Below are 21,314 nucleotides of genomic sequence, written 5' to 3'. Positions count from 1 at the left end.
TTCTACGACAGCCTCGATGAAAGACGTTCAAAAGTTCGTTTCTCTTATTCTTTTCCTCTTTCTTTTTCTTTCTTCTTGTATTAATGCAAGCGTAACACGTGTGCGATTGAATGTTGGAGCAATGCCGGCGATGCAAGATCTTTCGATCGTAATCAAACGAAAACATGTATGCGCCACACATTTCGCTGTATCGATTTTCCTTGTATTGTTACCTCTAAGGGACATACATTGCTGAGTTTAATAATGTTTCATTAAAGGTTCCAAAGGAAGGATGATATTAAAACTTGTACGCTATTAGAATTTCGGATTTAACCTCGACGCTGCAGCCGCGTTCTTTCTCTGGCTAATATTTTTCCCTTATTTTCAGAACAATTGCGTTTAAACGTAACGACCAATTTTTAAAACTGCAACGGAAATCTAACTATAATCAAAAACCCACGAGCGAAATTTCGGTTTTATATATTGCGCGCGTGTTTTAAAAAGTAATTGTTTTTACCATTTGGAGGAAAAATTTGAACTTTAATTTCCATTGTACGTACTCCCTTCGAAGAACGATAATCACGCGGCGTATCTTTACGATTTGAAACAGGAAATTACGCGCAGCTGTATGGTTTTGTTTTGTACAGGAACCGCACACCTGCGGTTGATATCACAAAATCCTTTGGTCAATGAAAAGCCGTTATTAAATAATGATTGTAATCATCGGCCACTAATATTACGCGAACATGCGTAAGTAGAGTAAATATGTGCATAGCTGTAGGTCGCTCGATGCGCTATCGAAATTATAATTCTAATATTCATAGCGCAACAGACGTGGTGGTTCTTTTTCTTTCGAAAATTGGTCAATTCATCGGGAAGGAAATTTCGTTTCATTTCGTTCCATTTCGTTTCGTTTTATATTTTCTTTGTAACGTCGTTCAACTGTACCATAGAACCAGCTCGAAACGTGGTTTGTAAGTTACGGCGCGCAAGTTACGCGTAACCAAAATGCGAATTCGAGAGTAATGACGACGCAGTTGATCAAAGGAAGTAAACTAGTTAGTAATTAATCAAGTTGCACTCGTGAGCGAACCAAATATTCCAGGAGATTGGTTTTCTGCCGTCAGTTTTCGTATCCCGTATCTCGAATTTTCCAAATCGTGTTATCCTTACGTCTCTTATACTCCGTGCGTATTATGGTGTTCGTTAGCGCGGTCCAGTCAAAGCGTTCCTGACTTTGCGTATTGATAAAACTCGAAGCTTTTATTCGATATTTTTGGCGAAACGAGGTATCGTAATTTCTTTCGTTAACGTAGATTATCTTGGCATAGACGTTGCGCGAAATTTCCATAAACGCGCCATGATAACGAGAACTCTCCCGTATTTCTACCGAAAGGCAAAACAGACCCGACTTAAAGTAAAACTTGTTACGCTATTGAAAACTTCGTTTTCCTTACGCTTCTCACTTTCTATATTCTACGTCGAATACCAGTCATTTGCATCAACTGCGAATTCGTTGAAACGCGTATACCGACAGTTTTGCTCGCGTTATCGTCCAAAATTCAAACACCTTTCGAACTCTTGTTCTGTCACGCTCTAATTGCTAATTTCGTTTTAAACGCTGCTATTCCAAACATACATAACGGATTAACGCGTCCTATTTTTGCCATATCCACGCAACTTTTCATCCAAACGTACGTCCGTTTCGAATATTTCCAATTAACCTATGTTTCACGATAATTACCTTTCTTTCTATGTATCGTCCGTTCGTTCGTTCACGCAACCGAATCTATCCATTCGCGTTTTCCGTTTGTTCCTATAACGTTTGAAAGTACGTACTTTACGGCAACGTACTTACGCTTTGCCAACCCTCGTACCGAGGAACATGGGTCGCCGAATGAATTTTAAGCGGGCGTTTATCCAATTTAGAATAATTAAAGCAAAACGATCGGAAGCGGAATTTAACCTCGAGAAGGAAGGCTCGATGAGACGTAGGAGCTCGCAGCCGCGTTATAATATCATGTAGTTAACGTTTTCGCAAAGAAGCGCGCTTATCAGCCATAAAACAAGACGCTTACAAAGTGGACCAGTTGAAAATGGTGGAAGAGAAAAGTGGTGCAGGTTGACCGATGAATTCCCTCGAGGCGGTTGAAATTTTAATTAATCGCGAGTACGAGGTGCAAGACATTTCTATAAATTTATCTTTGCTTCTTCTTTTATTCAGCCACTTTCTTCGCGGTTCTCCAGAATCAACACGATACTCGTATCGTCGCGCCGATCTTAAAACGCCACAGGATCGCACAACGCTTTCATTACGTTATCCAACGTCTTTGTCGAAATTCGTTGCGCTTGCGTTTCTTAACGGAAAGCGATTATCGAAAGCGATCGTAGAAATAAATATCTTTGGTATTAGCGAATTTCTAGGAAACTCGTAAAAACACTCGTTCTCTCTTCTCCTCCTCCTCTTTTATCTCGCATCGTTCCTTCTGCTCCGGTTCTTTAAAAACGACATCGTCCATCGATAATCGATCTCAATTACGACGAGTCTGACGCTCGGAGAATCGAATCGGGCATCGAGAACGGTGGAGCAGTGTCGTCCGCTCCAAGGTATACCGGTTAACGACGTGGATGTCGACGTCGGGTCCGATAATCCGCAGTCAATTAGCACGGTAACCGATTTCCAACCACGATCACCGCGCCACTCCTCTGTACGCATCGAGACGCACGGTTTTCCATCCTCATTCTGAACGCAAAATCCGCATTCTGCTCTGCTCCTGCAGGTACACTGACCGGACACACCGACCACCGGATCCCCTACGACGTCCTCTTCGTCGATCCACGAATCCTGCTGAATACAGCATCGATGTTTACCCCGGCGGCTAAATCGTCTAGCTACTAGCATATACGGCAAATGCATCGGATGCATGCCACTTCCGATAAGGGTTCGATGCACCCTGCCTACAACGGTTACGACCTTTGCTCTAACGACAACGTCTACCACCGTCCACGGATATCTCGCCTCGATTACCACCGGAACCAGCATCCTTTCGTTTCACGATTCCCGTGAAACCTTCGAATTAGTGGCTTTTTCAATAGCTCGGTCTCGACTGCTTTCTTCTCCTGCCAAGAATACGTACGTCGCGTATTTTTCGTTCGAAGAGAAACGTCCAGCACAAACAACAAGCACGAAACGATCGGATAGAAAGAAGCATTGACAGTCGGCTACTACGTTTGTAGCGTTATGTGCATCAGCGTTAATGAAATTCTGCTTATTACATCGATACTTTTTCGTTAACGCCATGAATACGCTCGGTCAATTACATTTTCGAACCAACTAATCATACTGTACGGATGAATAATTACAATCGCGTTGTGTTTAATCACCGTTCCATGATTTACGTTCGTTTCGGGCGAAACGAGGACAGAAATCTGAATCCAGGCCGAATATATCGGGCAAAAAAGAAGATATTTGAAGACCGAGCATCGGTCTCGCTATTGGCCAAATTTTCATTGGCGTAGCGGAGTTTCTGGCGCATGGATAATGTGCGTACACAATAACCCTTACCAACGATCTGTGCTATCGTAACCCTATGAATTATTCTAACGGTATTCCGATATCGTTCGATACCATGCGTTATTATATCCTGTAATAAACAAGAACGTAACACCGACGGGAAAGAGGTTAAATCGCAACCACGGACGTTATCTCGTAGCCTTAGAAACGTAGAAGAATAAATTGAAGGTAAGACGAGGGAGTATCGTCGTCGAGTTGCAGTAGTAACGGGCCGAGACAGACCAGACACCGTAAATCGCGGTAAGAGGTTTCTGGAGGGGAAAAAAGTCGTGGCACGAGAGTTCCATTCCGATATGATTTTAAGACGAACCGCGTCTCTCGAGGAAGAACAAAAACGAAGCAGTTCGGATATCTAGAAAGGGAGCCGAGGATACGGAAACGGAGAAAAGAGAAAAGAGCGGAGGTCAATGGAAGAAAGATGAAAGAAAGAAAGAAAGAACGAAAGAAGAGATAGGGCGCTTTCGATTTCAAACTGAATAATGCACTCGGTACCGTGATCTTTGCCATTTTCGCGAATACAATTTCTCTGTTGGAAACGGGACGGCGGGCTTCTTGGGAAAGTCTTCGTTCCTACGTCAATTACATCGATTCCTTTCTGTTTGTTCTTTATAACCAATCTCGGAAATGTACACGCCTTTTTCTCTTTGCTCGAGTCACGGTTACTAAAAGAAAAAAGTGGAACGAGTCGACTGGGAGACGACGCGGCGGCTGGGGAAAAAATGAAACGGAATGGAGAGAAACGATGACGAGTCGATAACAAAGCAAAGATGAACTTCCATTTTAATAGCGCCTAAGTTTCCGTGGAGATCGCAGCAAATTTCGAAGAAGGTGGTGACAAAGAGCGAAATCGCGTGACCGGATATCTCGTTTAGTTTCATAGATCGCGGGTTGCGTTTGGAACCGTAGGAAATCGCGAAACCGTAAGTGGCTTTCGTTATTCTTTATCCTGTAAACCAGCCAGTTAGTAAACAGCGAACTGGGCGGGAACGTTCGAACGGCAAGCAGCTCTGGCGAACGGCCAACATCTCGTTTGTCGATGGATTTGACGTTCGCTCGTGAGACATTTCTCATCGAGGCTGTCGTCGCGCCAACGTACAAGCATAGTTTTTTCTTTTTTTATTCGCGGACAAATCAAGATTAAGCAGGAAAGCGATAGATTTATCGACGCGGTCCGATCACAATTACTCGATTCTTTGTCAAACGTGTACGTACGTTCATAAATCACGAGCGATTAAAACGAAAGCGAAATTGATCCGTGCCCGAAAAAAGAATACGACCACTTCCCACTATAAACAACGTTATAAAATTAAGCCGCGTATACTCCAAGCATGTAGCGTTTACAGGCCCATGTCGTAAACTTGAATGTAAACAGCGAGTTTGTGTACACGCAACGCTTTACGGGTGCACTTTGTGCAGATTTCGATCCGTGTAAAATCAACGTCCCTCTAGCGTATGTAGCAAATTGAAGTCGCGTAACGCGGTTAAAAGGTGAGCACGTGGTAACGTTAGCCGCATACGATTGTTTGCGAATTACTCGGCCGTCAGCTTCGTTCTCCGTTCCACGAGAACACGCCACTATCCACAATGATCACCATCCGCCATTGTCGTCGTAATTCTCCTGCTGTTTGACACGTTTCCAAAGTATCAGTGCGATAGTATCAAGACTATTCTCTTTCCTGAAACGAAAATTTCGGATTTTCAACCTGCTGCCGTTTCCTCCAACTCGCCACGTAAATCACGTACCCGCATTTTTCGCTAAACGAACCATTGAGTCGCGTAAAAGGTCGGTGCTATCTCGATAGCGTACACCTACGCTTAGAACCAGATGCGATAGAAAAAAGACAAAGGACCTCCTGACTTTGCGACCGATCAAATACCCATACCCGCTTCGCCGTTACTTTCGATTACCTTTTCCGAAGATGCTGCACGAAAAGAAGAAGATCTCATCATTTTCAGCGATACGTTTCTCACTATTATTTAACGCTACTTACATTTGGTTTAAACGGGATCGCAACAGGCTGCCCCATTTACCATCCGAGCATGAAAATATGCTGTGCGTTCTGGTACATTTTATAGCTGGTGAAATGTTTCAACGCTCGAGCGAAGATTCGCCGCGCATAATACCTAGTCATGGTTAAAATGGTACAAAAGAATTGCGTAAGCTTTTTCGCTGGCAAAGCAGGTCGATTTTCCGGAAGGAATCCAAACAAATACTCATTTTCCGCGGTAATTATTATATAACCGAGCTAACGTTGTTCGAAATTCCACGATACAATACAAGATATTTTGCTCGCAAAGTAATATTTTTCTTTTTTACCCGAGTTTGTTCAAAGGGAAAGTTTATCTTCGACTCTTGAGCGTTCACCGTGTTTGTCGAGTATCGATGTTTTAATTTCCTTCTCCGCTAACGTTGACTCGTACCACTCGGTTCGTTCTTTCGTTCTTCGCGATTCGAATCATGGTCGATTACCTTTTACTACTTTTCTTTGAAAAGGTTCCGCATCCCTCATTAAGAAGGACCCGGTGCATTAGAACTATCGAACGGTATTCGGCACTGCTAGCCGTCCATAGTCCTACATACTCTTTATACCAATGTTTGTTGAACCGATTCATCGTTTAGAGCGCTAGGTTTTCCTTGTAGCCATCTTTCAAAACTTTCACTTCCCCTCGGCCGTTCCATTTTCCTTTCCTGCGGAATAAAGGCTCATAATGTATGGCGAGCCAGCTGCACCGAAACCTTTACGACCCGTTTTCCGCCGGCCCGGGGTATTCCATCTCGGCGACCGGACATAAAGAAGCAGAAAGATATTCTGCTTGGCCTATTCTTTTTGGCCAACCTCGCTGCCGAGTAGAAGGTATTTGCTAAATACGGAATTTCGCCTTGGAAACGATTTCTCGTTTATATCTGAGTCTTCTTTTCCTTTGCCATCCAAATTACTTCCGGCCGAAAGGATCGACTGTCGTCGTTCTCCCGCGCAAAAAGCATTACATTGCCGCGCAGCCGCACGCCGCCTCTTCTGCTCGCATCTTGACGAAACTCTTCTAGCGACAAAAAAAGCTAAAATTCGCGCGATATCGCTTCGTCTCACCTATGTAACTTCTGGCTCGTGCGTTCGGTGGAAGCGATATTTTCCGTGGTCGTTCATGGGATATAAAATAAAACGGTTTCTAATCCGACTAACGCAAATTGACCAAAACACGGCTTTAGCTACGCGAAATTGCCGTGAAACTGAAAGGAAGGAAATCGCGTAGCAAAAATTTACTGAATACAGGACAGATTGGGTACCGAGGGGTGGAAGGGGTGGACGAAGTGAACGGAGAGGGGAGCAGGTTGCCTCAAAATTCTGGTCCGAGTTTAGCGTCGCAGTAATTATACTCATCAACAGAAGTGTCACAAGCAGACTCGCTTTATTATATGACCGCTTGACAGTGCCGCGCGACATCATTGTTTTCTAAAGAATTTAAATTAAATTCCGAGTCGGCAAAAGTCCCGGTACACAATACGACATTGCTTTACCTAATAGTTTTCGATCTACATTAATTAGTTCTCGTTATGCTGGCCAGCAACGAACACCAAACAGACAGAAATTCCTAATTAATCAGCCTCTCCATTATTGCATACTTTAAATTGATGAGTCCGTTTAACAGATATAATCGAACGAAATATACATATAATACATACATATGTACGTACGCTATGCACGCAATGGACGGGAGTTTCATCGATAAGCGAGGATTAGAAGGTCCTACATAAAGGTATTCGCGATATAGTCGACGTTACTCGGAAACGATCGATCCTCGATCGTACGCGCGTTTAAACGATTAACAATCTATACCGATGAAACAATTTTGACGACATTTACCAATTTTCAGAGCGTACATCTCTCCAACGTAGTTGATTGACCGAAGAGCTAATGCCGTGGTGCTTCTTTCCCGATTACAGCGGGTAAAACGAATTTCGACGTTACCGCGTAACGATTTGCGGAAGCACGTACTTACTAGCAGAAAGTCGTTGTAATGCGGACGTAAATGCAATACGTGTTTCCGCGCCAAACGCATAGAGAGTCGGAACGTCCTCCCGTCGCGCGATACGACGACGAGTTCCAAGGCGACATCGACTTAAATGAATTTCACCGACAAACTCCACGGTGATGTCGTCATTTTCTCGCGAAACTCATTTTACGCGACCGCAAGAGAATACTTCCGCGGAATTCGTATCGCATCGGAAGATTTCAACGACTCGGCTCCATCTCGTCCGTATCTTTTGTTCCATGATCGCGTTCGTTCCGATGCGATCAAGAAGATACACGAATGTTACGTGATTCCGATGAAAGAATAGCAGCAGCATGATGCATTTCGATAAATAACACGGCAACGAGAATTCCTTACGAAGCAGGATTTACTTACGAGACCGATCATTACCATCTAATGACAAAATCCACAATCACTTAGTTGCTAACCCAACAGATATTGGCGAGTCATCGACGTTAACTTACGATTCGCATTTGAGCGATTAATTAATTACGAGCTTAGAGAGAAAGAACGCACGGAAACCTGACGCGTTTCGGTCGAAGTAAACCTTCTCGAGTAGCTCGAAAAGCTCGAAAAGCTCGAAAAGCTCGAAAAGCTCGAAAAGCTCGAAAAGCACGAAAAGTACGAAAAGCTCGAAAAGCACGAAAAGCTCGAAATGCTTGAAAAGCTCGAAAGCTCTAAAAGCTCGAAAAGCTCGAAAAGCCGTTCAAAAAACCGAATACGGAAGGATTATTCATGAACCTTGACGGCAACGACGCCGGGACCAAGTTGCTCGATAAAAATCTGCATTATTACCGGAAGTGCTCGTCGTCGGTACGAACGAGGGACGGAACAGTGAGTGTCGTGAACCGTACTTAAGTACCCACTTTGCGTCGATCCACCGACAACCGATTTGCTTTACCCGGGACCAACGTTTATTTATTGCTCGCGTACTTTTCGTTCATCGAAATACGTATATACCTGTACGTTCTGTGTCCTGTGTATATCTATGTACGCTGTACCTACATGTATGTCCATCGTATCGCTATATATTAACGCACTAGTCCGACTTTTATACCCCTTTTGTTTCATCTCTTTTTCTCGGGTCAGTTCGGTGGCTTATTTACATCTGCACAGGCTGAAAATGTTTTCGCTCGCAAAGAAACGAGCATTTCGGTATCGGATTTGGTTTGCTTACGAAGCAAACGTTGCGATCTCGTTCGCCTGCTCGCGTACGAAATATTTCACGATTTAAAAAATAATTTATTTCACACGCGATTTTTCGCCGTCGGTTTAACGCCAAAAGAGATTTAATGAATCGTACGTGCACGTGCAATTTCTAGCCGAGTGTTAAAGTATATTTCACGAGTCGCGAGAAACATAACGTTAGCCATCTCGAATATGGTAAAGACCGAATACGTGAAACCGATAAATTATTTCCACCCTATTAACGTAACCGTCGATACTTTCCATTCCGTAGTAATGGATCACGGAGAATTTTCCTTTTTCGTGGAAAATATCCATAACTCCAAGCACGCCATAATTCTTAATTTCGAAGGTGCTCGAGGCTCGTTCCCGGCGGTCTCGATAAAAGGTTTTTAAACGAAACGTCGATACGTTTCGTTTCGCGAACAAAAAGTAAAAAAAAAAGAAAGCTAACCAGAATTAATTACAAGTTTCCTCGCATAAAAGCATTATTACAGAAACTTTCGTTCGCGCGAGTCGTTTCTGTTCTGGTCCCAACTTCGAATCATTTCCCTTACTCCTTTCGCCATCTCCATGCACTCTCAGCTAACGTTCTCTACCGCATTCGTGTTTCCGCATTCACATCTATCTCTTTCTGATATAATCGCGTCCTTTTTGTAAAGGACGCGTCGTAATTAATAATTGTTCGTTGAAGTCGTTCGAAACTGGAACGCGCGACGAAAAGGTTTCAACGCGTTGTCACTGTGTGTTACAGTACCCATGGAGTCGATACAGGGAGTGGCAGGGCAGAAAGCAACTTTGCCCTGTAATATACAACCCCGTGAGCCGAACGACGCCGTCTCTATGGTACTCTGGTTTAAAGAGGACAGCGGCGAGCCTCTCTACAGGTAAGCCATCATTGTTATTTACGAGAGATATCGTTCAAATCTCCGCGCCTCTCTGTTTGCAATATTTTCAGTAATACTATCGTTGCTATGCCACTTCGTGATCGCGATGCTCCGTAGAAAATTGTTTCTCGCTCGGATCGCGATCCGATACATATTCCGATCGTAGACAACGTGTTCCTCGGATTCCTCGGGGCATCGTTGAAAAATTTTCTTCTCTCGACGTGGTTTAAGCTTTGATAGAAAGATAGATTTTTGCCGATTACGCGAAACAACGCGGATTCGCCGCAATTTCCATGATCGCGAAGTCGTCTAGCCGGGGATTTCCCAGCGATCCGGCACGCGCAAGACCAAAACGAAACTGGGATTTCGTTAAGCCACGAATCACCTTTGTCTTCCATTCTTTATATGCTAGTTCCATCGGCCACCGATCCCGTCCTCGTAAATATCGTCTTTATGGAGAGTCCCATAAAACGAGGATAACAGGTATACCTCTTTGGTAACGAGTGCCGGAAGATGCGCCATCGCTTTCCAGGATCGCGTACACGTTCGAGCCAGCATTTTCCACGCTTCCATCTCTACGTAATTTAATGCGTATTCTTTTCTTTTCTACACGGTTTTTTCGTGGAAATCCGTTTCGATGATATTCCGCGTGCGGAAGTCAGAGTTCCGATAAAAACGGAGAAAAAAGGTTTCTTTGTTTGTTTAGAGCTATTACGAAATTCTAGGTGGAATTGCGGTCGCGCGACCGGCAAAACGGTAATTTCCAACTGAAACGTAACGCGATCGAGCACTAAACAATCCCTGACGACTCAGAGCAGAGGCGCGAACGACGTTCCTTCGGAACGACCAGCAACGTAATACGTACTAGCTTTCCGGCTTGGCATTATCGCGTCTCATAAAAAGTCTTATTTCACAGCGAGAAGAATACATAAAGCCGGCAGAAACTGCTTTTTATTCTCCCTGCGAACCGTTCAACCGCTCCGTTCGTATACTTGCTACTGGTACCGCTACTCGTACGCGTGATAAAAACTTTCGAAATGTCTTTCTCCGAAGCTGAAGCCGGCGCTGATATTCGACAGTCAAGAGAGCGAAATTCAATATTAATATTTAATTTCTGTCGCGGGTGGCAACGATGAACAGGAAATTTCAAGAAATACGAGAGGAATAAATTTGGAGCAGGATGAGACACGGTTTTGGATGCCATACCATGCACTACAGACGGGATCGAAATGAAATTCATACGAATTCGTATTCGGTTTACGAGGATATGAGTACGTCGCAAGAAATTCCTATAGAGACGATTTACGAGACACGCATGCTCCATTCCGATAGAGCATCGCTAATTAGTTTGAGAGAGATAGAATTTCCGATCGTTTTGTTCCCAGACTTTGCGATACTTCGCGAGAAAGGAAGGATCAATGATATACGCTCCTTTCCGAGGCTCGAGGAGGCAATAACGTTGCACGGCTTGCTTCCTCCAGCGGATAGTACGAGTTTCAAGATGGCTGTCGATCAATCTCCTTGTTATCCATGCATTGGTACAGCTGTGTGTACATGCATAAATGGAGTTATACAGGATACGCGAGTACCATCCGAGCTACGAATAGCACCGTCTGCGCGATATACACTCGCATCAAGGCCTGTCACTAATTAATGTGTTCCACCCTCGTAAGGTAAATGAACGTCGCTTATGAAATGCAAATTCAAACGAACAGCTTAATTAGAAAGTATCCGAATTATTCCGGCATTATTTCCAAGCTGGTAACCTCGGCGTCGTTTGAAAGCGGGCGGAGATTGAAACGTTGCGAGTCGTTAGTCCTTGCTCTTTCGCGGTCGTTAGATTGCGCGAGATTAAGTCATTCCGGCGTTTTCATAATTTTCGTGACGAGATATATCGCGTTCTAGCCGGATGCGCGTCTTTGCGTGCTGGACAGAAGTAACGATAAAGCGAGAAGCTTTGGTCGTTACAGCAACAACTTTTTAAGATTTTTACGTCCAGCAGCAAACGAGTTATTCCGAGCAGCAACGTCAACCTCCTGCCCAGCTGATAACGGATAATACCGCGCTTATTAAACACGTGCCAGGATTAAAAAGAGGCTACTTTCGCATTCAGAAACGTAATTCTTTTCTCCCAACTGTGGACTTGTACGGTGCAAAAATATACCGGTATAACCAGAGGAAAAGTTAATTGCCGGAGCACTGTTCGAAACACGGAGCGAGCCGCGCGAATCATCAAACTCGGAACTTGTGCACGTCGAGCGCGAGTGTAGAGCGATGCGCGTGCGAGAAGAGCGGGCTGCGAGCGGCGACGCGACGACGCGGCGACGCGTCGACGAAACGCTAGTGGAACTCGAGAAACTCGAGGAACCCTCGTCCGAAGATCAAACGTCATAACCAGTGTAATCGTACACTCGCCGTCAGACGCATCGACTAACGAGAGTGCGCCACTTGGCATTTCCGTTTAACCGTGTAGGATCGTTGACACGGACACAAACGCGTGGTCTGATGCGATCCCTTAAACGCACACGACGTGATATTACGCTGCCGTCGCTATTAAACTGCCTTCCATCCTTCACCTTCTCCTCCTCGTTCACGTTTCTCGTTCAACGTTCGCTTACCCACCGGCTTACCCGTTTTCCTTTCCATTTGTCTTCCTTACCGTGCTCGTTCGACCTCCTTCGTCTCACCGATCGGACCCCGTTCCTTTCTACCAATCACCGTCGCGTGAACCTTCTTCGTTCGTTAAGCTATGCGAAACTTTCCGCTGACATTTCTGTTGTCCCTGAACAGTTTTCCGTAATCGCAACCTGACCGTTCTAATTCTAATCCGGGCGAATTCTCGTTCGATCGAGAAACAGGTAACGATTCAGCGATGGACCTCGTTCGATGTCGCGAAAGCAGTCTTCGACTTAACAATCGATGAATATCGCCGTCTGTATCGGTGCGATCGCTTAATCGATCGTATTCGTACATGCACAAACACGAGACAACGCGAAACGGAGCAAGGATCATCAAACTCACATACAAACTTTAATTACTTCTCACGATGAATTGCCGGATTGTGCGGCAAACTTTGCGAATACAGACGCACACCTGCGAACGGTTTTCGGCCTCTACCCATCCGACGGAAGTACCGATCGTGCTGACGTCAGGTGCTGCTCCGTCGAGTATCGTTACGCGCTTGGTTCAACCGCAACCTCTTCGCCCTTCCAACCTCGACCGCCCGATTACGTATTTCCCAGCAAACTAACACTCTCCCTGTCACGTATCGCGCTTCTTCCATCCGTCTTTTCGGCTTGGTCGTCATACTTTTGCGTTATACCGTCCTAAGATTAGTGGAGAAAAACGATCGTTTATACAGAACCAGTGATGTCGAAACGGCCGGATAAACGCGTCGCTAGGAATTACGCGTCGGAAATAGAAAAACTCGGCAGACGCGTAACCACGAGATGACGTTTAGCCAGACGAGATGTCACAACGCAACGCGTTGAAACGTTCTCGATCGAGAAGTCGATTGACCTGTTTTCGTGCTGGCATTGTGGTCGACTTACGTGTACGACGTTACGTGTGTCGTGACAGGTCGGATGCACGTTTCACCGGCTCGAATTATCGCACCATTGTCCATGCTGTGTTACACAACACACACCGTTGCTGCGGACTTCTCGTACGTGGAATGCGACGAACGAGCCGGCAAACCGTACCATCCGTTATTACGGCCTATTGTTACTGACTGTCCGCTTCGCGATTAACACTTATCACGCCGTTCACTGGCGTTTAACTAAAAACGCCAATGTCCCATGTTTCCTATTTTTTCCCTGTTCCTCTCAAACACTGCCGCCCTTTTTCCCTTTCGAAGAAAAAACAGTTCACGAAGCTGTTTCTCGTCTATGAAACGTCGACTAGCGGACAGACAGCTCCATTCAAACGATACCTTAAATCGTTCCCCGATTTTTCGATGCTCCGCACATCAGACGCTACATCGGCCTATCGAATATCGATCGTAATCGGTTCGTCGATAGAATATTTCGAGTTTCGTGAAATCGCTGCCCATTTCGTCGGATCGTCTGACTATATCCGTACGATGACCACTGTCGGGCACAATGATCGAGTAATCACCGCGGCCTAACCGCATACCGTTCCTCGACTACCGCGTCTAGCCTTTGGCTGACGAAACCAGTGGTAGCCTATTCGACGTAGCGATATTATCCGTTGCCTTCTATCGGGAAACCATCCTCGTCCCGGATCACGATACGAAGAATAATTTTCGAATATAATAGGATTAATATCTGTTTGAAGGGGCGTCGACGAAGATATCGATCGCAGAGCGATCGACCAAAGACGTTTGGCTGAACGCAACCGCGTATGAAGCAGATAGGATCGAGTTACAGAGTTATCCGCGCCACCTAACCACAATCGAACGTCGAGTGCGATCGAAACGATGGAGATTTAATGATAACTCGAAAGGATATCACCGCTGCACCGAAATTGCCGCTGATGATCACCCACCGCCGTGGCTATTCATACATAAATGGCGAAATGATCCGATCACGGATCAACGACCTCGTTTATATTTTGCATCCACGATATCACGCACAGTGTCGCTTTTATCTTGCGTACGCGTTCGCATCTAGATTTTCTGGCCTCGATAAACGATATCGTTGTACATACATATCTACTACGTTTGATGTCGGTACCGATAAACGATCGGTGCTCGTCTCTTGCTGCGGTCATTGACAATCGCTAATTCACTACGATCTAATAAACGGGAATTCGACTTTTCCCGATAAATATATCGCGGTCACGAATCGGTCGCCTCGTCAGCCTCTTGAAAAACGATCGTTCCAATTCTACAACGAATCAACGGATAAAAGAGTGAGTGCGGCTTCGTTTTGCGTACGAGAGTATCGCCTTTTTTGAAATTTCCTTTTTGCGGTTGTAACTCGCACACAGACTGGCCATGCGCATCTCGATTCAAAGCGTGCATACCTCGGGTTTACTATCGGTAATGTTGCATGTATATGTATACGTACGAGAGCGATATAAATAGCTGGCACCGCTTCAAACGCGTTGTTCCACGATCCAACAATTTCATCGCTACCGCTTTAACTCGTACGAGCCGATTGCCGAGAATAAGAGAAAAAAGTAAACGGTAGTCTGGTGCAAATCGCGAATATCGAGAAAACCGTGCGCGTCCTATCATCTAGTCGCCTGCAATACGCAGCACTTCGTCGGAGCTAAGCTCGGGATGATCACGTGCTCTTCAAACATGACCATTCCTCTTGCTGAATATTTTCGCGCATTGTTGTGTACTCGCAAAAATTCCGTAATTAACGTAACGCCTTCTTTTAATTTCATTTCCCTAGAGTCATCGCTGTGCCGTGTACGTCCGATAACGATCCAATTTCCTACGATGACTCGGAAGGGCTGACTTTCGAGGATGCGCCGTCGTGCTATTCCTCCACTTTTCTCCGCGACCGGTCATTTGCGATTTTTCTTTTTTCCTCTCTCTCTCTCTCTCTCTCTCTCTTTCACTCTCTCCTTGCCTGTCTTATCAGATTCGAATTAGTTCTTCCTACGATGCTGCTTTCCATTCGCCGCGCAAGACCTCGACAGGAATTAGCTATACGCGCCGATCGATTTTCTACGATTACGACCATCGAAGGAAAAATCGAGAAGTAAAAAATACTTTTCGTGTGAAGTTAATTACTCGGTTTTACGGGTAATTATGAATAAGCAACGCGATGATTACGTGTTTGCCACTGATCGCAAAGGGAAAAAGTTTGTTCAGCAAAATGGATTTTTGCCCTACGACCCGTTTCATTCTACCAGTTAATTAATTAGCGTATGATGGAACTTCCTTTCCATCTTTTGCCTAGCCTCCGCTCTGCGATCCAACCTCTTCATTTCCCCTCTATCTCTCTCATTCACGCTCTGTCCCCTTATGTTTCGCCGAGCAGAAACTCGTCTCTCGGTAACTCATTAATTTGACGCTACTTTGCAGCGAGAGATTCATTCGAGGTTTCTCGCCTTTTCGAGATTTTAACGGAACCGCGATATCTTGCGTCTCAAAAATCGGTCGTCGAGCTTCCCAACGACTACCTCGCAACTATTTCGGCTACCGCTACTTTCTTGAAATGTTCTCGACGATTATCGATCGTAACGGTATCGCAGGAACGCTCCTAACATACGCGCATATATTTATACATATCTACGTAGAACTAATCACTATTTTCCAGTTTCGAATAGCACTCGTCCATCTACCTTCAAGAACCGCAGAATTATAGCGGACCTTCTTCTTTTATTTAAAACTGTTAAGGATAAAATCAACTCCCCCGTTCTTTCGCTATAAATAAATCTATATGCACCGCACATATAAGAGATGGACGTCTTTGCCGTCTACCACCTAAACGTGATACGGTTTCCGGGATCCGTTAAATAGAATTACTAAATTAGCAAATCGATACGTTGGAAATATCGACTATTCTCTGGACGCTTATCCACTCTTAAAATGATGCTGTACAATATCCTCTTATATGATATACTCCTTAATAATATCTTTCTTCTTTCTATTTCTTTCTTCTATTTTTCTTATCGTAGATATTTACTATTGTATTCTTTTATATACTTATTATTGGGTTCGATCCGTATATAATAATAATAAAGACGACGACGACGATGAAGATGATAATAAAGATTCTTGACTCACGTATGGTCTCTGGTTTCAATTTTATGTTAAATATCTTAAAACCTTACAAATCCTTTTTGCTCGTTAAAACGAGAGCAAGATGGAAGTAGAAGAATGAAAGGATCGTAGCGGGGTTAAAACGTGATTAAACACGCTGGAAGCGGTGTCGACTGGATATCGAGCGCGATCGAGGATCGATCGATGTTTCGGTTTGAGAAAATACGATCGCGCGATCCAAGTAAGGCGAAACAAGGGAAACAACAAGGTACGAGGTAGCCGAGCCATCAACGCCAATTGCTATTCGTCGAGCTAGTCCGTTGGGGAAGAAGAGAAGCGAAAAACCGAACAAAAACCGCGTCGGTGGTGTGGACAACGAAGCCTTTTATCTGCTTACGCTTTATTTGCATTCGCGCGAACACGAAGGATCCGTCGCAGTATGTGAACTCACGTTTGGCTACATGGGCACGTATCCGTAAACGGGGAACCGAGCGATAAATGTAAAAATGTCGCAACCGCGTCACAGGATGTTCCTTTTGTTTTTGTCATCCATTTATGCATGAAGGCAGCCCCTGCTTAATCCACCCAGCTCTAACTCTACTCGTTCAAACTGCGTCGTCGCTATACGTATGCATCGGTTCCTTTCATCGGTTCTATAGGGCTGTTCTTTCTCCTCCCTCTATCCTTCTTCACTACTACCCATTTTCCATGGCGTTCTCCGTCTTTCAACTTGTCACGAAATCGAGCGTGTTCGACGCTGATTTTCGCGCCTTGCACGCGCGATAACGGCGAAACGAACCGCGAAATCCTGTCAAAATATGACATTTCCCCCCTTCCTTCGCTCGAACCGCACTCGCACCGCGGAGATATAAATCGACCGGATCACCGCAACCATTTTTCTTCCTACTGGATAGCACGCCGCGTATATGAATAAGAAACCTCGAAACCTTCCTAAATTGTCTGCCATCGGTCCATCGCGTTCTCGATGTTTCCGCGAAACAGGACAATGCGCGTCGTACATCTCACACTCCGTCATCAATTCTGATACAATAATCCTGCCAGTCACACTTGCATTTCTCGACGTCGTAAATGCGGTACGCGATTATTATCTAGTACAGCCATTGTCGTCTCGATAAAAATCCGATTCCGTTGTTTTCGTTCGATGCCGCGTTACGATCGGTTCGTGTACAGGGTTATCGCGCCCAAGTATGTTCCCGCGACACAGCGAAGTACTCGTTCTTCCTTAATACAAAGATAAACGAAAAAACAATGAATCTGGACAATCGAACTTTACGAGAGGTATGTGACGTATGCACGTATGTCTATATCGAAGTGGAGTATGGGTTCACGCATCCGGGAGACATTTAATGTTCCCGAGAGGAACGAAGAGAGGTTTTCCATGGTGAATGTCGTCGACCGTCGTGTAATCGGATATTATATTCACCGATCGGATTGATATCTCTGTTCTATTATGCCGCGGCATGAATTCCATTTTGAAGAATGCCAGGCTGCGGTTTCACAGTGATATTTGAATAAAGACTGGATAGAAGAGAGAGCGTAGGTGAGTGAAATCGGGCATCGACGCAAAGTGGCAGCTGGGAACGATACGGACTGATACCGTTATCGTCGCGCTGTACCGAGCGAGAATCGACGATTTCGGATACGGAAACCGACATCGGACCGGTAACCAGTCGCGCGCGAATCAAGAACACCAGTCAATGAGAGTAGCGCAACCTCGATTTCCATGCATATCGGGATTTTACATTCGCGTGGAAATGTTCTCAACTGTAGTTCACACGTTCCGGTCCGTTAATTAAGAATCTTTCCAAAATAGCGCTTTGATCAAGAGATTCGTTTAACTTGGTCAAAAGTTACTGTTCGCCTTTTTGTGAGCAGAAACGCCTTATTACGACGTTAACATAGTCACGAATTTTTGTACAATTTTCCGTACAAAACGAACATTTTTACGTTCCTTTAAATTTCCAGCCGGCAAAGTTGCCCGTGAAAGGAGTCGAACGGATTTGCGGAGTAGCGCTTGCGAAAATTACTCGTGATCGTGCTTAATCCGGACTGTTATTCGAAATTCACTCGAATCACGGTTAAAGCTGCTCGCTTAAATTCATGAGAGGAACTTTGGCTGTCGTGGGACAACGATTCCGGCTTACGTCTAATCCCAATTAAAAATCATTTTATCACTGTTCCGCTTGTCGGTCGGTCGAACGATCTGCTTCCAGGGGACGAAAGTTAGTAACTCGGGCAAATTATATTTTCCGGTCGAGCGGAAACAGAAGAAAAGGAGAAAGGTGTCGGCCTAGAGGAAGAGTGGACCGGGTGCGGAAACGGGTACGAGGACAGGAACGAGAGGGACGGTTGAACGAAGAGAAAGAAATGTGCTGCCGCAGTGGCGACGCCGCGCCGTCTGCAATTACAATGCCTTAATTTTATGCGCGAAGTTAAGCTCCTTTTAAGAGTCCCAGGAGTGGTTAAGTCTCCTTCGTAGCCCTGTCTGCTGGCTCCCGTGCCCCTTCGGGTTTTGGACCTCCTCTCTTTCTCCGTCGAGCACTCGTTTTACCGACACTAACGTATTCATGGGAAACGTTCTTTTAACTCGCGAGTCCGGCACGATCTTCCGACGAGTCGTGGCAATTATTTTAATTTGTTTAGAGACCATTCTCTTCTATCTCCGGCTTTTCTCCCTTCCCGCCCGCCCGGAAGAGAATTCTTCCGCGTATACCATCGTTCATTCTCGTCTTTGCCTTTTTTCATCCGATATAGTCCTCCTTTGTCCTTTTCTTCGATCGTTCCCCGGTTATTCCTCGTTTAAATGCTCGTTTTCCCCTCGACGCAACGACCTCTTCAGCAAGCTTATCGTATCGATCAACAGAGCGATCGTTATTCTATTAGAACCACTAGATCGCGTTCCATTTATCATCGAACTTTCCTAAAGCTCTCTGTGTATGATGAACAAAAGCAATTCCTCTCTTCTATTTTTTAATCGTGTTCTTCTTCTTTCTGTTGCACGTGTGTTTTACCCCACTCACATATATACCTGTGTTTTCTTCGGAATCGTTCTTACATTCTTTTCCTGCCGTTTCAAAGCTAGAAAAAACGAAGAAATACGAAAGGGACACAGCTGCGACTACATTGCCATGCCCTTTACAGCGCGATATCCTTATAACAGATTTCAGCGACATTAAAGGTACGCGCCAAAGAAACGAGCAGGTAATTAATAGGTTGTCACAAGTTGCGGAATCTTGATGCCTCTTTAATTTCTGGTAAATCAGCCGAGTTGGAAGGTAAACGAGCGACGCTGTTCGTGAGAGGCAAAGCGGCACGATGAGTCTAAGGTGGTTCCCTCGGGAAACTCTCTCCAGTCATCGTGCTCGTTAAAAACCAATCCAATTTGTCTTATGGCCGCGGACAAAGTGCGCCAGATGAGAGCGCGCGACTGTCGAAACTTCCTAGGACGAGTCAACGGTGCTCGCGATCAACGGTTCTCTCGTTGATCGACCATGCGACGTCTTATCACTGAAACTCGCTAAAACTTTGGCGCTCGATTAGACTTACGCGAACATCGTTCGCCGGTCGCCGGGCCGCACCCGATAATCGACGGCTCGACGCGAGAACTTCGCCGACAGTCCGTAACTGGTCGGCTTATCTACAGAGAAGAGAGAACGTAACGCGAACGCGGTTATGATAGCTTCGCCACGAGCCACGCGATCGCAACGGTCGAAGCGTATTAAAAACACGCTGCCACAGTGCCGCAGTGCAAGAAGAAACGCCTGAGATACGTTTCTAAGTCGCTGCTGCCGCTGTCGCTGATCCACCGGAGGAACGCCTCCGTCGCGTCGGCCATTTGAATCTCGATTCTCCAACATATTCCCTAATGCCGTCTCGGAAAGCTCGATCACCGAAGTGCTTAAAAGGTTATCTGACTCTCTCGGTCGAGTGCACTTCTGTCGGCCTGTATTGAGTTTCAAGCTTGGGACTTGGAGAGTAAGCAAACTCCTCCTGCACTCGGACCTCCCGACTATGACGAATTGCGAAAGTTGAGTGAAAAATTGGTCCGAGCTAGATAAGACCGGTGCTATGTACACGTCATTCGTGAACTATGGCGCGTCATCCTCGCCCTCTTCCTATGATTTAGATTCTTATTACGCGAGTATCGAGCCGATTTCACCCCTAATATAAACAACCGAATTTTATTTCCGTGTTTTTTCCAGCTACGACGCGAGAAACCGACAATTTGGCAAAGCAAAGCTGTGGAGCGCCCCTCATTTTTGGGGAGAGAGGGCGTCTTTCAGAGCAAACCCGCCCGCTCAGCTGACTATTCGAGATCTGCGGGAAAGCGACCAGGCAGTTTACAGATGCAGGGTGGATTTTCGCAACTCGCCAACCAGAAATCTCAAGGTCAACTTCACCGTAATCGGTAAGCCATTCAATGTTACATCGCGCAATCTTCTCGTCGACTCTCTGCGAGAAGTCCAAGGCGTAGTCGCGTTAAATAAGTTTCGATCGACGCGATGATACCGCTGGAAAATCAAGTCGAGAGAGACGCCACGTTAAAACTGCGTATCGTAAGCATCAAAATTTAAAAGCATCGCCCGATCTGGCTTCTCTTTCTCGACTAACTTTACCACTTCCACGCGAAACTACTTCGAAACTTATCACGATTCCTGAAAACTGCGATACCGGGGCGGATCGCGGTGAATCGAGAGCGCAAGGAAATCGCAACGACGATTGACGGTTAGTTTGAAACACGATCGAGAGGGACAACCGATCCTTTCGACAATCGGTCGCGCATTGAAAGGGAGCATTTGCACACGACTGTCGGTCCGGAGTGCGGTGATTTGCGGTCGATTAGTTCGCGCACTGATTCGTCGGTCCCTCGAACCGATCGGTCCAATTGCTTGTTCGTTCGTCACTCGAGTAGTTACAGCCAGATTTTATTTGTCGATCAAGGTTAATCAGCCTC

The 21,314-nt window shown here is 45.4% G+C and overlaps 1 protein-coding gene across 3 annotated transcripts in view; it reads left to right on the top strand.

Annotated features, from left to right (window-relative positions):
- Positions 1-21,314, top strand: part of LOC132913021 (nephrin-like) — a 99,412-nt gene that overhangs the window by 8,953 nt on the left and 69,145 nt on the right. For all 3 annotated transcript variants that reach the window (XR_009659317.1, XM_060970913.1, XM_060970912.1), the window contains 2 exons: positions 9,525-9,657; positions 20,563-20,768. Coding sequence is in view for 2 of the 3 variants with exons in the window: in XM_060970912.1 (XP_060826895.1) it covers positions 9,525-9,657; positions 20,563-20,768 (339 nt within the window). In the remaining variant the exon portion in view is untranslated. The remainder of the gene's footprint in view (positions 1-9,524; positions 9,658-20,562; positions 20,769-21,314) is intronic.

The sequence above is a fragment of the Bombus pascuorum genome, chromosome 12 (assembly GCF_905332965.1).
Source record: "Bombus pascuorum chromosome 12, iyBomPasc1.1, whole genome shotgun sequence".
Classification (NCBI taxonomy): domain Eukaryota; kingdom Metazoa; phylum Arthropoda; class Insecta; order Hymenoptera; family Apidae; genus Bombus; species Bombus pascuorum.
Note: the sequence above shows the minus strand (reverse complement) of the source record. Positions and strands in the feature narration are given on the sequence as shown.